Source organism: Phaenicophaeus curvirostris, chromosome 6 (genome assembly GCF_032191515.1).
Source record: "Phaenicophaeus curvirostris isolate KB17595 chromosome 6, BPBGC_Pcur_1.0, whole genome shotgun sequence".
Classification (NCBI taxonomy): domain Eukaryota; kingdom Metazoa; phylum Chordata; class Aves; order Cuculiformes; family Cuculidae; genus Phaenicophaeus; species Phaenicophaeus curvirostris.
In genome coordinates, this window is record NC_091397.1 from 20,017,745 (window position 1) to 20,041,484 (window position 23,740).

The 23,740-nt window shown below is 36.8% G+C and overlaps 1 protein-coding gene across 4 annotated transcripts in view; it reads right to left on the reverse strand.

Annotated features, from left to right (window-relative positions):
* The window catches only part of MLLT10 (MLLT10 histone lysine methyltransferase DOT1L cofactor), a 128,405-nt gene that overhangs the window by 81,155 nt on the left and 23,510 nt on the right, over positions 1-23,740 (reverse strand). For 3 of the 4 annotated variants that reach the window (XM_069859513.1, XM_069859514.1, XM_069859516.1), the window contains 4 exons: positions 14,918-15,027; positions 8,712-8,815; positions 5,953-6,046; positions 3,877-3,972 (listed from right to left, as the gene is read on the reverse strand). In XM_069859513.1, the coding sequence (XP_069715614.1) occupies positions 3,877-3,972; positions 5,953-6,046; positions 8,712-8,815; positions 14,918-15,027 (404 nt within the window). The remainder of the gene's footprint in view (positions 1-3,876; positions 3,973-5,952; positions 6,047-8,711; positions 8,816-14,917; positions 15,028-23,740) is intronic. The other variant, XM_069859515.1, reaches the window with a different exon arrangement.

The following is a 23,740-nucleotide window of genomic DNA, read 5'->3' on the forward strand; positions in this document are numbered from 1 at the left end:
GAAGGGGAAAATAAGGAAAGCCACCCTAAATAATGACCCTACTCCTCCAGGATACAGTGTATAATTCACAGAAACACTAGGCTGGAAAAGACCCACAGGATCATCGAGTCCAATCATTCCTATCAACCATTAAACCATGATCCTCAGCACCTCATCCACCCATCTCTTAAACACCTCCAGGGAAGGTGAATCAACCACCTGCCTGGGCAGCCTGTGCCAGTGCCCAATGACCCTTTCTGTGAAAATTTTTTTTCTGATGTCCAGTCTGAACCTCCCCTGGCAGGGCTTGAGGCCATTCCTTCTTGTCCTGTCCCCCGTCACTTGGGAAAAGAGGCCAGCTCCCGCCTCTCTACAACCTCCTTTCAGGTAGTTGTAGAGAGCAATAAGGTCTCCCCTCAGCCTCCTCTTCTCCAGGCTAAACAACCCCAGTTCCCTCAGCTGCTCCTCGTAAGACTTGTTCTCCAAACCCTTCACCAGCTTTGTTGCTCTTCTCTGGACTCGTTCCAGAGCCTCAACATCCTTCTTGTGGTGAGGGGCCCAGAACTGAACACAGGATTCGAGGAGCGGTCTCACCAGTGCCGAGTACAGAGGGAGGATAACCTCCCTGGACCTGCTGGTCACGCCGTTTCTGATACAAGCCAAGATGCCATTGGCCTTCTTGGCCACCTGGGCACACTGCTGGCTCATGTTCAGTTGGCTGTCAACCAACACCCCCAGGTCCCCCTCCTCCAGGCAGCTTTCTAGACAGACTTTTCCTAGTCTGTAGCTCTGCATAGGGTTGTTGTGCCCCAAGTGCAGGACCCGGCATTTGGCCTTGTTAAACCTCATCCCATTGGACTCTGCCCAGCGGTCCAGCCTGTTCAGATCCCTTGGCAGAGCTCCCTACCCTCCAGCAGATCCACGCTTCCACCCAGCTTAGTGTCATCTGCAAACTTGCTAAGGGTGCACCCAATGCCTTCATCCAGGTCATTGACAACAACATTGAACAGGGCTGGACCCAGCACTGAGCCCTGGGGAACCCCACTTGTCACTGGCCTCCAGCTGGATTTCACACCATTTCCCACCACTCTCTGGGCCCGGCCAGCCAACCAGTTTTCCACCCAGGAGAGTGTGCGCCTGTCCAGCCCAGAGGCTGACAGTTTCTCAAGCAGAATGCTGTGAGAAACTCTGTCAAAGGCTTTACTGAAATCCAGGAAGACCACATCCACAGCCTTTCCCTCATCCAGCAGCCGAGTCACTTTGCCATAGAAGGCGATCAGGTTAGTTTGGCAAGACCTGCCTTTCGTGAACCCCTGTTGACTGGGCCTGATCACCCGGTTCTCTTGCATGTGCTTCATGATAGCACTCAAGATCGCCTGTTCTATGACTTTCCCTGGCACTGAGGTCAGACTGACAGGCCTGTAGTTTCCAGGGTCCTCCCTCTGACCCTTCTCGTAGATGGGCACAACATCAGCCAGCCTCCAGTCCAGTGGGACTTCCCCAGTCTTCCAGGACTGTTGGAAGATGATGGAAAGGGGTTTGGCAGGCACATCCACCAGCTCCCTCAATGCTCTTTGGTGGATCCCATCCGGCCCCATAGACTTGTGGGTGTCTAGCTGGGCAAGCAAGTCCCTAACCACCTCCTCTTGGATCATGGAAGCCTCATCCTGCTCCTCTAACTCCTGGGTTTGTACACACAGGGAACAACTTTACTTACTATTAAAGACTGAGGCAAAGAAGGCCTCAAAGAATTTGATACACTGTATCAAGTAAGACATGACAGCACAAGGTAACAAACTCTACCAAGAGCTTTCATTCCACATACAGTTCATTGACTGAAGATTTGTATTTTGCAAAGCACAACTCATTCTTTAACTATAGAACATGTAAGATTAAAAACGCCAAACAAAAAGTCTCTAGCCACAAGAAGTTAGGTGATTAACAGCTTTAGGAAACCTCAACTTCTTTCACCACTTGGTGGATTTAACTAGGATAGTGTTTTATTATCACACAATATATAAAGCAAGTTAAACTTGGTAAGTGAACAGGTTGTAACATGCCATGAAAACCTCTGAATATCAAGTAATAGGGTAGTGCTTCAAACTGCATGGCTTCACTAGCTATTACAGATCATGAGATCTTCTAGATTATCATGTTTCAGTTCACAAAAGGTAGGAGAAACTTTAATATCCTATTTTAAGCAAACGTCAAGTCACAGACGAAGGTCAGGACTTGTGAAGACAGGCCCACATTATTAACTATTTCTAGAAGATCATCATAAAAATAATTCCAGGGAAGAAGAAGCCAAGCAGCTAGCACAAAAAAATAGCTGATATGTCATCTGAACACACTCTGTTAGAAAGGCCCTGCAAGTATTCCCTGAAGATTTTACAGTAACTCCACAAAAAGTCACTTGAAAAAATAATAATAAAAAAAAACTACAACAACAGGTCTTTTGAATTGCTTAGACAGAAAACTGAAATTGAGCCACATGCTTACACCTCCAAGTTTCTCAAAATTCAACTTCAAAGTTTTGTCAATGTGAGTCAAAATATATGCATGGATTTTGACAAAACGTGACCTGAAATGGAAACTAAGAAAAAATATAGCAAATATTGGTAAGGATTTACCTGCAGGTAATTCTGTAGTCTGTAATTCAAGACTGTTTTTAACACCAACGTGTCACTAAGAAAGATCTGCCAAAAACCCATAGTTCTGTCATAAACTTAAATTTAGAGGTACAACGACTTCACAATGCACACTCTCTCCTGCATCACCAGATGAAAATGGAACTATACACTTTCACCATTAACCAGGTCTAAAAAGACTTGTAACAGATTATCCAGAACAAAGAGATCATCACCCATCCAAAGCAGAAGGGAGCTTAAAAAACAAATCAAATATTAAGGAGATAAAGGGTGTGAAGACTGACACCTGTTATTCAGCTTCCTGACACTATAAATATAGCTCCGTCATTTAATACACTTTCAGTCAGTAGATTATTTGATTTTTATGTAAAGGTTTTGAATAATGCAAAACTACGTCTACCCACCCCAGCAGAAAAGTCAGTTGTACAGGATATGTGGAGTTAAGCAGTTTTGCACATATTCTTAGAGGGCTAAGAAAGAGCCAAAGCAAATCTGCACTATTGTGCCACTGTCTGTTATCACCCTGTGCTGAATTTAGATGACTAATTTCCCACAGACAACTATTAATCTAGCAGTAATAAAAATGTAAAATAATCATCATTATAAATTTAAAATTCTTTTTTAAAAATATGTCAAGTATTTATGTATTTAAAAAACATGTATTAAAATACGTAAAGTGTGTTACAAGAACACAGCAATGGCAGGAATGAGCCGTCAGTTATGTTCTTTGTACCCTCACTGCAAGATTCCTAGGTGAATGACAAGGTATTTTGCCATCACAGTGGGCTTGACCAACAGTACGAGTAAAATGTGTCAACAGGAGATGCCAGTTCTTTGATAAGGAGAAAAAGATATGACAGGTTGAAACATAAAATTTAGATGCATCTGTTTATCAGCACACTTGCTGATAATGTTTGTTTTTTTTTGTCTAGTCACAAAGGCTATACAAAAAAATCTATGACTGAAAACTAAAGTAAAGGAAGCTGCATGGAAACAGTCTTCCCAAAGGATATGTTTTAGTGTGCATCCCAAAACTGATGAAAAACAGGAGTAGGAAGGTGCATGTACAAACACACCTGAAGATGTTTCCTCATTGGACCCCAGCACATCTAGTTTATCACCTGTTATTTATTATTCGGTGCTTCGGGAACAAGATTTCCTTCACACTTTTCAGCAAAAATTAGATTTATCATGAAGTACTACTATTAAGCAGATGTGCCACACAATTAGCAACGACAAATCCACTTACTTTTTTCTCCTTCTCATGATGTTTATCCTGAGAGTGAGAGGAAGAATCACTTAAACTTTGATCATATGACCTATTAGATCCCCGTTTGCTCTTTTTCTAAAAAGAGAAAACATATTTATGGATAGAGAAAAGCAACCATTTGAATAAGTAAAAAGTATAAAGCATTTCAACTGGTAAGATGGCCTATTGCTTGAAGAAAAAAACAACTTCAGCTACTGAAAATCTGACAAATTAGTAACACTAGTAAAATTAGCAAGACTACGCAACGCGTTCCAGGAAAAAAGCCTATCCTTATATTGACGTTTTCACTTCCCACAAATCTGCAAGACATGCTTTCTGCCAGGCAATGAGATATGCCACTTTTTAAAGTCTAAAAGATGCTAGACACATTTTCAAGTTTCCATAACATAAAACAGAAAAGGTGCTGCTCAAATGAGTATCACATGAAACCACAGTGTTGGCACTGCTGCATGCTTTATATGCACTGTGAGCTGCCTGTTCATGATTTCTTATGCAACTAACCTGTCTGCTATATTTTCATTAAAATGGTTTAAGAAACAGTATATAGAATGCTATGGATATGTATGCATTTACAAGTGGCAGACATAATTACCTGTATTACTGTAATGTTTAAGAGTCTCATCTAGAACTGCAAATACGTTATACTAGGGCCAGCATTCAAAATGTTTGTCATTTTATCATAACTAAGATAGCATTAGCATTAGCATGACACTACAGGTCAGTGCTTTGCCAACTGATGTTTCCAGTGGCACAGCAGGTACGTGCCACCCTACACCTTTGGTCGTAAATACTAAACACCTCTACTTACAAGCATCAACAGTCACAATAATCCTAAAGAAACACTAAAACACTTAAATGATCCTGCCAGTCTTTACTGTTCTCACAGCACTATAGTTTCCTAATGGAAAGATAGCTAATTGCATGTCATGTATGGAGCTATGTCTTCATTATTAAACTTGCTTTTTAAATAAACATACATGTTCTCAATCATAGGAGCACTGGAACATTCAAATCAAATGCAAAATAGTGTAAGAGCTTGCCTTCACTGCTAAGCAATAGACCATTCTTGCTCTTTTTGCATACTTGTCTCTAGACAAAAAAAATCTTTGCTTACTAAGGGCCTAGAAAGCCCTGACTTATCTTCATTATGAAGTAAACTCATCAATATTCACAAAAGCACGGGACTAATTTCACCAAGCTTATCTTCTAGGAAGCTAAAATGGTTCACTGGTCCTATGTTTTTACCTCAATCCAACCTATTTAAAAGTCTCCCAAGTACTGAGCTTTTTTAGCAGTAAAAACAAGAAATCAACAGGTTTAACCAGACTTACAACAGTACCCAAACTTAAGTCTATATATTTTAGTTTTTATAATTCAATATTCCTAAGTAACTTTTAAAAACATCAGTAAGTCCTTCAAGTCCACACACTCACACACGGAAACACTGAAACAGGTATCTGGCACTGTCAAACCGATAAGAACTGATAGGAAAAGACTCCAGAGGTTTGATCCAAAAATACTACTGAAATAAGAGAGAAATTTCAAAGTTTCTTGTTTACTTCTTTGTTTTTTAAAAATCAATCCTCAAGACACTTCCTTGAGGTTGTGTTTCAGAGAACTTACAGGCAGGGAATATCCACTGGCTATACAGTAATGACAGAACAGAAGGAAAAATAAAAATAGAAGCAGAAAGAAATGGAGGTCTTCTTTACTCTCCAATATCCAAGACAACAAGTAATACTTCGGAGATTATTCCAAAATGAACTGAATTCCTAGAAACCAACTAGTCAAATCGTAAAAGAAAGTGTTACAGGAACTTAATGAAAAAACCCACTAAATGTGCATGCTATTTCTGGTAGAGGGGAAAAACCCACACATCTAGAAAGTAACCACTTATAAAAACATTTTCACCTAGTACTTCTGTAGCTGTGATTAAAAAGCTGTTTTAGGGAAATACAATCTACTTTCTGAGCTACATGAAAATATTATTTCTAGTGTTAATAGCAAATAAAATAAGTCAGTGGCATTCATTTAGAGAAATAAACAAATACCTACCAGTTTACTAAAATGGTATTTACAGTAGCCACAGTACTGGACATTATCTGCACCATTGCCTTCCTCTTCACAAAGAAGTCCTGCAAACTGTGCACTAAAAATAAACCAAACAACATTCAAGAAAAGCAATTTTACATCAACTTGTATCACAATATCACAGCTGATAATGTACAGATACTTTTTTCTGCACTTAAAAGATTTACACACAAGTGACTCCTGTGGCATGTAAGGACATAACCAACCTTAGTAGTCCAGTAAAAAACATGTACGGTATATACTTTGGCTGGATGCCTTTTTCAATCTTTAAGCCACTCACACAAGCTTATAGCTTGAAAATCTACATTTCTGATGTAGCTATTCCCACAAAGAAATAAACCAATTTATAATGATTCTTAGCTCAAATTCAAGAAAAAAAATCACATATGGAAAGAACAGTTTTTAACACAACCATGCCGTAAATCCAAAGAAATTTTCTAAAGTCGCATATATCCTTTTCCGCTTTGCGAGGAAAATTACCTTCTCTCCACCCTCCCCTCCGTCTTTTTTTTTCTTTTTAAATAGAACATCAATCACATAATAAATCAAACCACATGTATTAGTTTAAAAGACCATAGCAAGTTAATTTCTTTTAAAAAGATCAAGACTTAGAAGTTTCCTTGCCTCGGCTAATTATTATCTTATTCTACTACATTTTTTCAAATCAATTTTGCTTTTCACCATTGGGAATCAGAGAATCAGAGAATAACCAGGTTGGAAGAGACCCACCAGATCATCGAGTCCAACCGTTCCTATCAAACACTAAACCATGCCCCTCAGTGCCTCGTCCACCTGTGCCCCTTAAACACCTCCAGGGAAGGTGAATCAACTACATCCCTGGGCAACCTCTGCCAGTGCCCAATGACCCTTTGTGTGAAAATTTTTTTCCTAATGTCCAGCCTAAACCTCCCCTGGCAGAGCTTGAGGCCATTCTCTCTTGTCCTGTCCCCTGTCACTTGGGAGAAGAGGCCAGCACCCTCCTCTCTACAACATCCTTTCAGGTAGTTATACAGAGCAATAAGGTCTCCCCTCAGCCTCCTCTTCTCCAAGCTAAACAACCCCAGCTCTCTCAGCCGTTCCTCATAAGGCCTGTTCTCCAGCCCCTTCACCAGCTTTGTTGCTCTTCTCTGGACTCGCTCCAGAGCCTCAACATCCTTCTTGTGGTGAGGGGCCCAGAACTGAACACAGTATTCAAGGAGCGGTCTCACCAGTGCCGAGTACAGAGGGAGAATAACCTCCCTGGACCTGCTTTATCAAAACCAACTTAGTCATTGAAAAACCAAATATTCCATTTGATTTTCAATATCATTTTCATTAGTATAATAATGCAATGTTACAGTCAAAATTATGCACGTGAGTATTCAAAATGACAGAACAATCCAGAAATACTGCTTCCTAAACACATGCACACCTACAGCAGAGGTCAACTACAGAAAATATTTAGCAGGATCATTTTAAGCAAAGACTTATTATTGAAGCTTGTCATAACAAAACCAGATCGACTCAAGCTCATTCTTTCTTAGGCAATCGTTTTGTTAGCCCAAAATATATACACCTCACCCTGGATCAGTGCTTTCTGCAGTTTTCACATCTTCTTCCATTTCTTAAATATTACAAAAGCCTCTCAATATCCTCAGAAACAGTACTCTCTGGCTAGACAGAATTTTAGAGTAAATACCTGTTTTCTTTAGAATACAAAAAAAAAAAATCAGCAAGATAAATATTTTCATTTTTAACTTAATTCTCCTGTTCTTTACAGCATTCATTGAAAACTGGTTTTGGAAGAAAGAAAAAATACGAAAAAAAAACCCTTGAGCATCCAAATGTCTTAAAAAGAGACCTTTTCAACCAAACATTTGGGTGTATACATTTTTTCCACGTGTTTAAGTAACCTCTTCACATGGTATGCACGTTTTGAAGAACACAATCCATTTTAATTCTAAAAAAGAAACTTGACATTGATGAAAAATGAGATACCTATGAAAGAGTAAAAACTACCAGATAGACAAGTAATTTAAAGAAAAAAAGAAGAGCTGAGAGGAATCAGCGCATAAAGGATATAATCTCTAGTTTAAGACCTGCGCAAGGCATTCAAAGCATCACTTGATTACACTGAAGAAAATATATTTAAGTAATTTAAGCAGGTGTGCAAATACCATTTGCCCTAACTGCACTGGTCATGAAGCAGCATACTAGGGCACCCATAGAACAGACAGTATAGAATCATAGTAGTAGATATGTAGTTTAGATAAAACCAGCAAGGTCAATTACCCCCAAATGTTTGGAAACCTGTACCAGAAGGGGTGCATTTTTATGTACAGCATACTAATTTTTCGCACTGATCTACCAAAATCTCATCAAATGAGTTGCAAGGGAAACAATGTCTCCACATTTCCATGAAATATATATATACTATACTATGAAATATCATCCAAAAAAAATGTAAGACAAAAAAAATCCACTAAACCTTATTCACAGAAGCACATGGTATATAATAAAACCCAAGGGAGTATTATTAGACAGCTTTTGCAGCTCACAGCAACATCTATCCTGCCACTGCTATATTGTTAGTAAACTCTGTTATAACAAAGTTAGATATTTCTACACAAACCACTGTATTGTATTTCTTTACTCAGAAATACACTAAATAAAAAGTTTATTCATTGCATTGTGTGCCCTGATTCTTTCTGGAGCATCAGAGATGTTAAATAATATATACTTACCAAGTTACATGAAAAGCCTGTCGACATCCGTGTTTATTACACGTCATACAAGCACCAGTGGCTGCTTTACTCTCTCTGCCTTGTTCATCACAAATGTAGCAGGTCTATCAAAGAGAAAATACTTCACATGATAAGAAGCATACAAATAAATACTGTGTTATTCACAGGTGATACTACGGTGAAAAAAACTGTATTTTGAAGCCAAGCTTATACAATAATTTCTTTACAATGAAGTCTAATTGTGTCTGTTTGCAAAAGGAGATCACGTGGTAGACACTTGGGCTCTGTTTAACACTTCACCAATGCTAAAGCAGTACAAATACTAATTTACTTAAGTTCTATACCACTATTCAACCAGATAAATAGCCAAAAGTTAACAGCATTCGGCTTCAAGATTTTCTTTGCTTTCAAGTTTGTGTTTACGTCCTTTTAGGTCACAATCATTTTCACATTCATTTAATATCACCCTGCATCAGTGGCATTCAGAAATATCAAATTAGACTGAGTGCTTAATGGCAGAAGATACCATACAGTATACATGCATATGCCTATAAAATTATATACAGACAAGTTGCTAAAGTAAAATTTTACTTGCCCCTTTGGTGTAAAGAATTTTCAGAAGTCTCATAGCATGCTTCAGTATTCATATGATGCTCAGTTACCTTTAATTAACTATGGTGTTTAACAGAACTCTGCTTTAATTTCAGCATTACTTGGACAGCCTCATAGACATTTACAAACTAATCAAGCAAGAATCTTCTGTGAACAAAGCTTAAATTAGTATATCAAACCCACTACAAGCTCAAAAACAAACTAAAATGAAAACAACCTGTCTAGTACCTGAATATCTTCTCACATAATGTCTGTCAATTCATTTGTTTTACTGGGATACCAAGGCAATTTATGAACTTTTCAAACGGTAAAATGGAAGAAAAAAGAATAAGACAAAAAGAATCCACAATCTTTCTCATCATTCTGTAACTGGGGTTTTATACATTATGTGGCCAATGAACATGGCTACATGCTGTATGGGGGCTCACTATTATACTAGACATCACTACAATCTCTTACCAGCATTTCAGGCAGAAACATTGGGCAAAACTAAAACTCCTATTTTTTACTATCATATCGCATGTTTTTGTAAAATTTAACAATTTAAGAATAGAACAGATCCTTAATGAGAGTATCCTCCAGCACCGGGCAGTCAAGTGTCTGTCTTTCAATGATGGATCCTAATTGAGGTAACAAACATCAGCAACACATCACCACCTCTGTAGAAATCCCATTGCAAGTTCTTCAGTGAGAGAAGAGAACCTTCCCCAACACCCCATCCTCCTCAAAAAAAAGTCAACATTTGAACTGTAACTGATTTATTGCAATTATAACACAACCTCCCTTCAGTGAGGCAGAGAATGAGAGACTGAGTAGAGAAATACATAAAAAGAACATCAACCATGGGTAGCAGAAAATACAGTTTAAGAAAAATGGATCAAGATACCACTGAAATGAAAAATAAAAAATAAAAAGGGTACGATGCAAAACTAGCATTACTAGACATGAAAGTTTACTAGACATGAAAATGAGTGAAATTCTGAGATTAGAACAGTCTTTAACAGAGGTGTTTAGAACAACACTTGACATGAGATGTCAGCTAACTAAAACATTTTTGTTAACATGCAGGACTCTAGGATAGATGAGTCATTCTTGTACAGCTTTCACAAGCCTTGTAAAAAGCATTAAACCCAACAGCCAATTTATCCTAAAATCATATCCTAGATCCTAAAATTTGAAGGATCAGAAAGGGGATAATCCTACTTAATTCTTTGCTTCGCTCCCTCTGTACATCAAGGCAACATATACAGATAAGTCAGTCGTTTGACATGGAGTGAGCCTGGATGCTTTTTAGCTTCTCATACCATGACCTGACACGTTTAGATTTTAGGAAAAAACAAGGTCATGATCTATCAACTTCATCCGAGTAACTATATCAAGTGTAAGTAACTTCAAAAGTAATGTACCTCTATAAAAACAGAGTTCAACAGACCCCATAAAACTCAAGCTTCCAGTTACTGTTCTCTTTTGTTCATAGTTTTGCCTTAAGGCCTGTGATTTTCTTTCCCCACCCCCTTACTGAAGCTCAGAAAGAAGAATCCACAGAAGCATTTGATGCAGTAAGGATGTCAACCCTGTTTCTCAACCCTGCATACTACTTCCAAGGTCTGTGTTTCAGGACCCCTTAAACCAATTTACAGTAAAATGAATTAAACATGTTAACAACCAACCAGCTACATTAGAAACAAGTTTAAACATAATCCGGTGGACTACAACCTACCCTTCCTACAATACTCATGAGTAGTAAAAAACTTGTTTCCTAATCTTCCAGATGAAACAGGGCTAAAGAAGGTTCATCTTCTCAATCCAGCATGGACAGTAAGTTCTCTCTAATGCTGAGCTTCTCATACTTCTACCTTCTCCTAGACTCAAACAATTCCAGAAGCCTGAGAAGCTTTAGCTTTCTTTCATAAAGCAGAAATAAAGCAAAACAAAAAAAAAACCACAAAACCAGAACCAAAATAAAACACAGACTTTCATGCATTTGCAAATCCATGCAATTGCTACACCTCCTCCAAAACCCTCTGTGTTCTATTACCTACAGCAGCACTGCTCTTCAGGGAAGAGAGTACTTAGACTTCTCTCAAACTCATTGATACGTAAACAAAACATTACACAAAGCTTTTAACTCAGCAAGGAAATTTCACTCAAAAATGCAACAAAATATCTTAGTTTTTTTAATGGGGAAATACACATTTTGCAAAGCTGCCTTTATTTTTCTTTCAACAGTTTTCCTTCGAAGATTCAAAACATAAAACTTCTTTGCAAAAGCAAAGAAAGAAGGAAAGACGAGGCAACAAAAACTTTAAAGAAGAAAAGTAATTAGAGAAATATTTACTGTTAACAGCTACCCAACAGCAATCCCTGTTTACAGAATCAAACCTAGAAGTTGTCCAGAAATTGTTTATTGTTGCAGCAAGTACTGAAAAAAAGTGCAACAGCTACTTTTACTACTAGGCAGATCAAAAAACTCCAAGTCCACTTATTTTTTAATCAGTTTTTAAAAGTGATGCCCAAAAGCAGCTATTCAATTACTACATACTTTGAAATGAACATGAAAGAGACAAATAAAGCTCATATAAAATAAATAGATATTATCCACACATAACCACCTAAGGAATAACAAACATGTATTAAACAGGAGAACAACTACTAGTCCTAGAAGCAGGTAAACTTCAGGGAAACAGCAGCCAAAGTCTTTATATTGACAAGCCTCATGCTTGGTATCTGCTCTGTTTCTTCTTACATTTAAGATTACCATGCTTTGTAATATTGCACATTCACAGTGTTCAATAAAGAAACAAGCAAACAGAAAAAATGTGTAAATTGAGTACCATCTTCTGGCAAAACTCCAATGATATTTATCTTTATTTTAAAGACTACTGTATTAATTCTCCCTTGTGCTAATTTTTATTGGCCTATATTTTCACCCAATTCCACATGCTAGCATTCTGTATGTACCCAGCTGCACGCATAGAATTACTTCGGACTTCACAAGAAATAAAATCTTTCTTAAAATCATCTTATTCCAACCTGAGCTGACAGACAGAATGAAATTTACACTAAGCCTCTCTAAAGAGCAAAACAACTCTAGAATCTTTTTCCTAGTTACATATTTACATTTGTTCACAATGTGCAACAAATGTTTTAAGAACTGTTTGCCATGTCTGCTTCTCAAAAAAATAGCTTTCCTCCCAAATGGATAAAGTCAGAGTTAAATGCTTTACAAGCTTTCTGATCTGATACTGAATACCAAGAGGGGGTTAAGGTAAAATTACTGCAGTTTACCTGAAAAAGGAATTAGTAGTAGTATTGGCTTTGGGGGTGTTGCTCAAAACAAGCTCACCTGGGAACTGGTAACAGTGTAGCCACAGCCGTACCAAACTCAGCACTGGCTACAGATTTGTCAAAAAAGATGGGAGAGTTCCCTGGCTCTTATATTCTCTGCTGTTACAACCAGACTGCTGTTGGCAGTAAAGTTAGATTGGTTTCAGGAGGTTTGCTGCAGCAACCGCACTACACACATTTCTTTGATTCTCCTGAAATCCACAACTGCTATCTCCCTGAACAAAACAGACCAAACAAAGCCAGCAAAAGAAGAGTTCTGTAAATAGAGAGAACAAAAAACCAAATAATAATTTGCAGGCTAGAAAGTGTGATTGCAAACCTTGACATTTCTGATACAGGTTTCATTATATTTTAAAATATACTGTAGTGGCCTGTATGAAAGTAGTTTCAGTCTGACCGTTAACGTGGATAATATGCCCAAATCAGAACACTCGCCAAAAATGCAGACAGCTAAGAGCTAGACAACATCAGGGACTCTTATCTACACGATCGATACAACACTAGTAATTAACTAGCAAACAAAACTAAAATCATGGTAACTACAGACTAACAAAATGCAATTCGGAATTTTAGCAGTAAAAACCAACTATACCTTATATGTTTGGAACAAAAACAGATCAGGAAAGAAGCAACTTTAAGAAAAAGGAATTAAAGACTAAAGACAATGACCAACAATGGACCAACAATGCAAAAGCAATACTAATAGAGACACAGAGTCTTTCAGTATTAAAGTTACAAGGATTAACTCCTTATTTAAAATTACAAGGATTTACTTATCCAATATCAATTACATCGACGGCAATGGTGCAAGATAAAAAAATATCTAAAATGTTCAACAAAAGTCTTGAAGTACATTAGGGAAGAACTATTACCAATTAAAAGAAAACATTATGACTACTCCTTGAGGAAAAATGAGAACACAGATGTGCTGTTGGCCCAGAGGTGAGGGGAGAGAGAAAATTAACTCATCTACTACAGCAAATCTGTACTGCTTTGTGTCCAAGCAAAAAAATTTTATCAGTTCTGTACTTAATCTCACTCTTGCATGTACTTGCCAAGGCAGAAGGAAGTCAATAGTGAGGAGCCAACACAGATGCTCAGGTTGTACCAAATGAGAAAGCACGAGAAGAAACTAGACTTTGATGCCTGTCTTTTCAGATGCAATGGTAAATAAGATGGGCAGAACATACTGACAGCAATTGTGAGAATCTAAAACAGGCAAGGAAAAGACCAAAGGCAGGGAAAAAAAGAATACATATAAGAAAGCGGAGAAAGGGACACATAAATTAGAGGTCTAAACTGGGGGGGGGGGGGGGCAAAAAGAGAGATGCCACAAAGACAACATGAACAGGACTGGTTCCCCTGTAGGAAGAACACAAGAGGTGATGCATGCCTCTTCTCTCTTTTATAGCACAATCTACTACTCTTTTATCCCAGTGTCCACAAACCACCAAAGTAAAAAAACTAGAGGTACAAAGAACAACAGAAGACGAACATGTAACAAAATTAATCAGAAATTCAGACAGTTTGCTGCCTACAGAAGTTAAAATACAAAGGGGGATGCAGTTAAGTCTAGTATGGAAGAGGCAGTGAAACAAGCAGAAAAATATAATTATCAATACAGAGTATTAATAAGTTGCTATGACAATGCTATAATTTTTTTCCTTTTTTAAGCCTCACCACCCTTTATAAAACATTGCATCTCACTGACACTTATTTAGAAGCAATTCTTCTATAAACAAATAAACCCCCTAAAACAAATACTGTTTACAAAGGCAAAAACCTGCAAGCTTTTGCCTTAATGCATTAGCATAGCTTTTCATTCTAGAAGAAACGTTTATGAACACGTTTATGTTCATAATAATACTTAACACAGTAGGGCTTGGCAGTAACCAATAATAACATTTCAAATAAGCTGTAGTAATATTTTAACCAATGGGAAATATTTCACTTTCCTTTTAAAATAAACTGTTATTCAAAGATCACAATATTTTTAATTAACAAAACAGTCCCTAATGTGTAAAAGAATAATGAGACATGGCAGATAACCTTACAGCTTAATTTAATAATATAGCTTTCTTAATTCTTGAATTTATCATAAAGTAAGAGAAGAAACCATACAGCATTATATAAAATTCATAAAAGTATGCATTACAGTGCACTCTAAGAAGTGTAGTTTTAGACTAGTAAAGCTCACAAGTTTCAAAACAAATACATTAGATATAAATAAAAAGACATAGTTATACCTTATTATAACGATCATGAGGAACAGACTGCAACACGATAGGTTCCATTGTTGAAACATTTGCAAACTGCACCTCGGGAATGTACAGAGCACAAACCACATGAGCCCAACCTACAAAAAGTTATAATTGTATTTAATTTTAATGTTTTCTAGAAGCTTAAAGGATATTTCAATTACAGTACAAAGACTCTTATATAACACTTTGTTTCTATGGATTATTTTAATTGTTTAAAATATTACAGACTGAAGTTACCTAAGTTACGTTGACATTCCATTTTATATTATCCAAAGTTTAGATGAGCTAAAATGGAGATTTAAATGGAAAATTTACACAAATAATACTCCATGAAATCCAAATACTAACGATTATACAAACAGTGATACATAAACAGAAAAGAAACAAGTTATTTCTTTAAATTTCTTAGACTAACATAGTTAACACATAAAAGCCATGCAATTTCCTGCAAAAGAGAAATATCATCTGAACAAACAATCATGCAAGCATTACCATCATATAAGACTTCCATGTATACTTTTTATTCAAAGTCATTCTAATTTGACTAGACTCCCGTTTGCTTTCTGTAGAAAGAAATCCCAACACACCCCCACACATATCCCCACTATCAAATCTCTTCTTTTACTTCTTCAAAGGTGTGGCCAACTTTTTTTTCCACAGGAATATCAATTCCTATATCCAGCCCTGTTCTAACTCATCAACTTGGGGTCATCAATAAATGCTTAGTTACTTACCATATTGTGCTTCAGCAATATTCCAAGAAGTAAATATTCCTAGTTTTCTGACATTTGGATGGATTGGGAGAAGTACTAATTCAGAAGAAACCCACTAATTTTAGGCCTTTTTCAGTACTAAGATCCTAAGAGTTGTCACTCTGTTTCAGTGGAGGACAGTTTGACATAACCATAAATGTAGCAGAAGGTGCTATATACCTAACCCAACATACTGATACTAACACTAATAAGAGGATTACAGTGGTAATATCACATAGTACAGAGCTATCTCATCTGAAAGTGAATTTGATGTGGCTAATCATTTAGCATAGGTTCTGTTCTTCCTGAAAACTAAAACTAAAGTCTCGACACAAGACCTTCAGTACACCTTAAAAATCATTGTGCTTTTCTCCTACCCAGTCTTACTTGTATGCAAATATTAAGGACATTAAATGACAGACTAACATAATTAGATCATCTAGCATATTATTAGATCAAGTAAACTAAATTATCATCGTGAAAACGCATCCTACAATGGGAAAAAAAAAAACAAACCAACAACAACAAAACACACAAGCCCCACCATATCACCTTGGTGTAGACCCTTTTCAGCTCTACTTTCATCTTGGATTTTCTCTTTTCCAACTACTCTACTGAATTCAAAGGTTCATGATTTCTTCACTCAACTGTAGTTTGACTCTTAAAGTAAGCTAAATATTAAGTTGTACTTACTTGCAGTAGTACTACTGGGATTCTGGAATCGCATACATACTTTTTATTCTTAAAGGACACATCTTTTCTAGTTGCTTCCAAACGACTGGTGCTTTCCCTCCCCACTTACTAAACTGGTAGTTATAATTTGTATAGAAAATTAAAAGCACATGCACAACTGTTGCAGTCAATGTTCACAGTCAACATAACACACATCATTCCAGTATTTCATCTGCAATATGAATTTCATCATTTTATTCACAAATAGTTTGCACAGAAAAAGCATGAGACTAAAGTAAGAGTAGGGAAAATAAAAGTATAAACTGCCAACTGAAGCTGCTTTTAAAAATGGTTCCAACAGACCATTTTAAAATTATCATTAACAGACTGACAAAAGCTATAAAAAACAGTCTTTTTATTTCTCTACTACAATTATCTTAAGAGAATAGGTGTTTATAAGTACTTTTAAAACTTGCAAACTGTCCTACGCCAGTCATCTAACTAAAGACAGATAAATGTTAACAATGATGGTAATGGTAAATATTTATCTGTGAATCTCTACTCAAAAAAAATAACTCAAATACAGACATCATTCATCTAATAAAGCCGTTAAACCAGTAGAAAAGTGACACTGAAATTCTGAAGTAATCTTTCTTCAGTTACACATAAGCAGATGGCAAAAGCTTTTACTTCAGATGTAATTAAACCTATACTTGAGTTACACTTACTTGTAGTGAAAAATTATTATGTAAGTACAGAAAACATACCAGAGACATTAAAAAAAGATCACTTACTAAGCCAACTGAAATTTCGGTAAGTAAAGAATTTTCATTAGAAGAAAGAAGAAATCAGTTTCAGAAGTAACTTTTAACTGAATACTACTCCATCAGCATTAACATACTTTTTGAACAAGGGGTCAATAACCACTCAGGGAACCAAGGACAAGGGACCTTGTACTCATTGGTTTCCATCTGGCATCTTTAGATCCCAAATAACCTGACCTTCATGAAAGATCACAACCTGTATAATAAAAACTGAACCACAGGGGAGATCGCAGCACTCTTACATTACCAACCTCAAATGCCTACATCATAAAAAAGCCTAACTCCAGCATCAGCCTCCACTAGGACTCAGAGATCCCACATACAACTCAGTTTCACTGCTGAAGAAATATAAAATTGTCAGAGAGCAACAACCAGCCCACCTGGAAGAAATGAAAGAGGCAGAGGTCCAGCAGCTCTCCCTGAAGAAAAAATAAGGAAGATTTTGTTCCACAATAGGTGTGGTTAAGGCCTGGTTGCCTAAAGATGCTGTGGAATCTCTGCCTTTGGAGAATTCAAGAAGGTCTACAGACTGCTTCACAGAACTTGTCAACTAAAGGGAGGTCAAGAAGGTTCAGTTTCATAGAATCATAGAATCATAGAATAACCAGGATGGAAGAGACCCACCGGATCATCAAGTCCAACCATTCCTGTCAAACACTAAACCATTCCGCTTAGCACCTCATCCACCCGTGCCTTAAACACCTCCAGGGAAGGTGACTCAACCACCTCCCTGGGCAGCCTGTTCCAGTGCCCAATGACTCTTTCTGTGAAAAATTTTTTCCTAATGTCCAGAATGCATGTTAGCAAATATATTTATATATGACCCTAAGTGAAAGAAAGAAAGATAGATACAAGAAAAAGAATGGAGTGGAGGAAGAAACCGCTATGCATTCGTTCCTCCCAGCAAAGTACTCCAGAAGCAGATAACTCTCCATAAACATCCTCCCACTGCCAGCACCAGCATGAACCCTCTGGCCTTAGGACCTGAGGAAGCCAGACTGGAGAGAGCTGTCAAACTACCAGTGAAACAGTGATGACAGCAGTTTATTGTAATAAACTATTGTTTATTGTTTGTAATAAAATATTGTTTATTATGTTTCACCATAAAAGGACCAGAGAGTAGCAGAGGGAAACAGAAAAGGAAGGAAGCAACCATTATCTCTTTCCTAAGTATCAAAAGACTAGTCACTGATACTACAAAAACAGAGCATGGAAGTAAGGACACCTATCGCCAAAGTAAGTGTGATACCTCTCCTATGACTCATCAGTGTAAGAATGAGCTACTAGCATACAAGCAGTATGCTAGCTACTAGCTACAAACATACATTACTTGTAATGTCTTATGCAACTAAGAGCACTCTTGATGATATTAACACAGTGAGAAAATGTCTCGCCACCCTCCACTGCCACTTCCTTCTCTTTTAGACGAATACTCTCAGGCAGAGAGAATCCCAACTAAGTACCTACTGCCACATTCAGAGTTGAGCACTTTTGTCTGCTGTTTCTTACTGGATGACAAATGCCTACTTTGTCTGCAGGTACAATAAAACACCCTAAGACAACATCCATCCAAACTGTAAACATAGCTGATAAGAGAACCAAGCATTAATAAAGGTTTATGCTATTTAAGACTACATTAAACCACATATTTTTTCAATTAACTCCATCTAAGCCATAAAGATCATGCTGTAAACTTGCTATTCAAATCACTTGGTACATTATTCTTGCACAACTATTACCTTCATCAGCAGCTATACATCTTTGCTTCTTTTCCCCCTCAAAACACCTAGTGTTTTTGAGCTTTCACAATGTTACAGTGTGAAAAATACTGTTGCATAGCCATGTTTTAGAGTTTTTTAAATCTCCAGTAGCACTGTTCTACACACTCCATGACATTTAAAACATTCTCACTGTTTTTTGTTGGAAATGAAATTATTTTGTCATCATTCCTCTTCATTCAAAACACTGCAAAGAAACAACAACAGGATACTCTGGGGTTTTTTAAGTTGTTCTCCAGACTTAACCAGGCACTAATGCCATTTTTCAGATCAGTTTTGTTCCAAATGAGCTCTTTAAAAATATCTGTACAGACCACATCTTTTAATATTTAAGTCAGTGGTGTTACATACATTTCACTTCGATGGTGTATTATTTGCACCCAAAGAACTGGACACAGATTTATTACTCAATTCTTTCAATTTTACTTATAAAATCTACAGTAACGGCTAACTAACTATTACTATCACCACTGAATTGTTTACACTCATTTACTTTTGCTTTCATTTCCCTTTGAGGACAACTGGAAGGAGGGGCAGTCATAAAAGTTTTTCTGAATGCAGATATTGGCATCTTGCGAAATATTCTTAAGATTTTACCTGCCCTCAAAATTTTTCTTCTTTTTTTCCTTATCTGACAAAGTGGCCATTTACATATGTGCTTTCTCAATAATATTTTTACTAGATTAAAGCCACTGGCTTGCTTACTTTAAAATAAAGAAATGTATTACAAGGATTCAAATCAGCCATTGAGTTCACTTGTTTCTGTGCATTCTTATCACAACTGCTTTCTCAGAAGCTGCTGAAAAAAAACCCACTCACAGCTGGCTACCTCAGGCCGGAAGATTCACTGTTCTCTTGCTTGAAACAACCCAGTATTCTACAACAATCAATGCCTCCATCCAGAAATTGTAAAATGTTGTCAGGTTTTGATTATTACCTATTTGAAACAACTCCGTGGTGATAAGTCAAATTAAAATTAGAATATTTACTTCAATTGTGCTTTCCAGTCCAAAAACTTAGGGAAATACTGCTTGTCTTCCAGGAAAAAAAAAAAAAAAAGAAATCTACTGTGCTTTCTAAGATAACATCACACAAATACAGGTAAGAAACATTATTTAAAAGAGAGATTTAAGGAAAGAACTTCTACCAATGTAAAACGACATCAAAACCACATATAAACCAATTCCATGATCTAATTTGACAACAATAATAATAAAAATATTTTTCTACAATATCAGAAATTGGAAATTCATGCTGAAAAGCCTTCGAAGTTTATATGCGTCTTATGAAACTCCCAGCTTTTCACTTCAGTCTTTTTTTTTTTTAATTTGCCCCTCTGAAAGATACACTACTGAGTTTTGCAAATTTTTATATCTTATTCTGGCATGCAAAATGTTTGATTACCAGCACAAAACCTACCCAAATTTTTTCAATCTTTTGCTGGTTTTTGGTTTTGTTTTTTTTTTATTTCAAGTGGTTAAGTAATTTTTAAGTCTGTGAAAACTCGGCAGGTGTAGTTTAAGTATACATTATTAATTAACATTCATAGTAACAGATCTCAGATTCCAGAATGCTAAGTGAAAACAAACGGTTGATCTGTTATCCCAACAACAGAGAACAGGTAACTCCTAACAGTTTCACCATCAGCAAACAAAAGACTGTGTTGGCAACAAAGAACTCTATAAGCAAACTCTAACAAAGTAATCTAAAACTAACAAAGAAAACCCAGCAAGATAAATAATATACAATACAACATCCCCTGTTATCCACTATTAACACTGTTTTAGCGTTCAAAACTTGATTCAAAAGCACTTTCACTGCACATAAATTCATAGCACTTTTGCACCAATTCCAGTGCAAAGCAGAGGCCTGAATCATGAAGTTATACCAAGATCCAGCCACAGTGCAAATCTGATCCCACAAGAGAGCTCTGGAATGTCATCACCAACTCAATTCCAGAATAAAGTTTGTGTATGCATTCTGTGTAAGTTCCTCAAGTGTCTATTCTATCTCGCTAAGGAAATTTTACTTCATTTGAAACTGCTGCTCACTCTCTACAAGCAGGGAATGTATTCTTCTAGTACGTAAATACTTTTCTTTGTTGAAATGTTAGTTTCTTAGCAGAGTTGCTCCAGTTTGTAATTTAAGGATACACTTCAATCCATTTCAGCTGTGGGCTGTCGCTAAAGGTAAGGCCTCACATTACTCTTCACTTTCAACTGTACATCTTGTCCTCTCCCTGTAGTTACCATGAAGCAGGGCAGATGAAGTTTTTGTCAACTGATTACTGGTCAACTGATCTTGAGGGAAAACAGAAGTTTACCTTCCAGTAAGTTCAGTAAACAAGTTGATGCTGAGGTGATATGATTGCTACACACAAAACCACCAGTGAAGAAACACTCAGTCATGGGTAAACCCCAGTCCGCTCCTTTCATCAGAGGTCAACAGCTGTCCTAGATTACATGAAACTGTACTCTCAGTTTCCACAACTATCAGATCTACCACTGACCCCAAGACTTCGCCTGAAAGGTGAATCCAGCAAAGACATTCTGAAGACCTTACTGCTACTTTTTGCAAGAAGGTAAGGGTAAGGACTATTTTAGACCTTCAGTTAAGTGTTTTTTCATTAAGATGTTCTATACACTTCTGCTTTGATCCTGATCCTCATTTCCTGCAAAGATAATAAAACTTGCAGAAGAAAAATCTGTCACCTTAAGTTACTGTCTTTCTCCTTACCCTAGTAAATATAGTTTGAGAGGCTGCTATAGTTAACCAAGTATTATTCACTACATTGTTTGATATACTCTCTTCAAAAGTAAGTAAAAAGAAAGCGCTCACACTAACCACTAGAGATCTCACCACTGTGGCTGGCAGTCAGCCTTATCATTGGTACATACAATGAAGGGACAATTTCTGATTAAATAAATAAATAAATTTTGTTTATTAAGAAAAGGTTCCATGCTACAGAGTCCTACTAAGGAATTTCAAACTCTCCATTTATCAAAATTTGTTCCTAAAGTACTGGTACATAAGATTGCTTCGGGTCATTATTCAGCAGAACAATAAATAGTTTGATTTTGAAACAGCTACAGATTACATTCCACTGGTCCACTGAGTAAGCTAATAGCACTAATAATTTTATCTGGCATGCTATGGCATTAACGAGTCTCTTCTTTGTCCCTCAGGAAATCCTTTCATACAACAAAAGGAAGAAGTGTCGTAAATATCTAAAGCTCAAAAAAAATTTTTCCTAGTTTTACATCATGATCGCTAGCAATATAAATAACAAATACGCAACATAAATTCTACAATAATACGCATATTCATATTAGTAAAATATTTTAACTTATTTATTAATTTTTACTGTCTTTCTCAATCACTTCTTTGAAAATGCATACACCTGAGTGTGTACATATGACATTGTACCATCCACATTCTCAGACATTAATACCATGAAAAAAAACTCATCGGAACAGTAAACCTGATGGTGAGAGCTGCCAACTCTAATAACAACCGCAACAGGAAAACCTAGCACACGATGTTTTTACAGACTTGGGAGATCCCAGTGCTAACCCAGGGAATGGGAAGAGGGTCTGGACATGACACAAAACCACCATATCGTTAGCTGGCCTTTTCCCAAGCAGCTGCATGAAAGAAGTCTTGGTGAAAAGTCACACAAAGAATGCCGTTACACAGCATTCCTGACCATCATCCAGTGGAATCGGATTTCAAAGCAACAACTTGTACAGCAAAATCAAGCCTTTTAGGCTTGCAGAAAATTGTGGACAAAGATCACTGTCAGAGAACTATTTAAATGGGAGATTCACAATATTAGATACAACTGAGCAAAATCCTTTTAAAAAAAAAAAGCAGACTGCATACTCGGTATTATGAGAACATAAAAAGAACTGGAATTCAAAACACTATAATCAGTTCAAATGGTCATGATTTGATTTCCTCCTCACTGAGTGTCAAAAACGCAAAGGAAATTACTGCAGCAGCTAAGGAAAAACCATGGAGTTGAAAAGGCCTAAAACTGTTAAAACAGCCTACCATTCTCAAGTATCTTCAAACAAATGCTCACTTGTTGCTTTTCTGCTTCTTAAAGAAAATGAGTTTATATTTTGTCCAACTACTAAGCCACAGAGCACAAAGCTAAAGAAAAGTTAATCTCTTGTTCAATAGCACTCTTGCACACAAGACAGCAAATCAATAAGCAACCCATATACATTATCAGTTTTCCTTATTTAAAAACACACTTACATTCGGTCACGTTTAAAATCACAGTGGTACCCTAAATGAACACAAATATCAAGTGTAGCAAGGAATTCTGTCAATAAATATATTCAAAGAGAACATTTCTTTTTCCAACTCAGTCCTACTTTTCTATTTTTGCTATTCATTAAAACAAATAAATAAATAAAACAAAAACCAGCAAATAAACAGCTGCAGTCTCTGAACACTGAAAAAGTCCTAAAGCTTACATAAAAACAAGTTCGACAAAGCCCTCGTGTAGGGAAGCCCAGTTTGTGTTCACAGAACTTAACCATATCTGCAAGATAGTCATAGATATTAGGCAGCCAAAACATTAAAACATACTCAAAGCATATTCCTAAAATTTCTGACCATCACCCTGATCATAACTATACAATCTTCCACTGCTCATAACAAATTAATTAAATCAAATATGCAGCTAAATACTGTCAATTCATAATAATCTTTTGCACAGATAACAGGCTGATGGATAAGCCACATCCTGAATATTAGTCCAGGATACTCCCT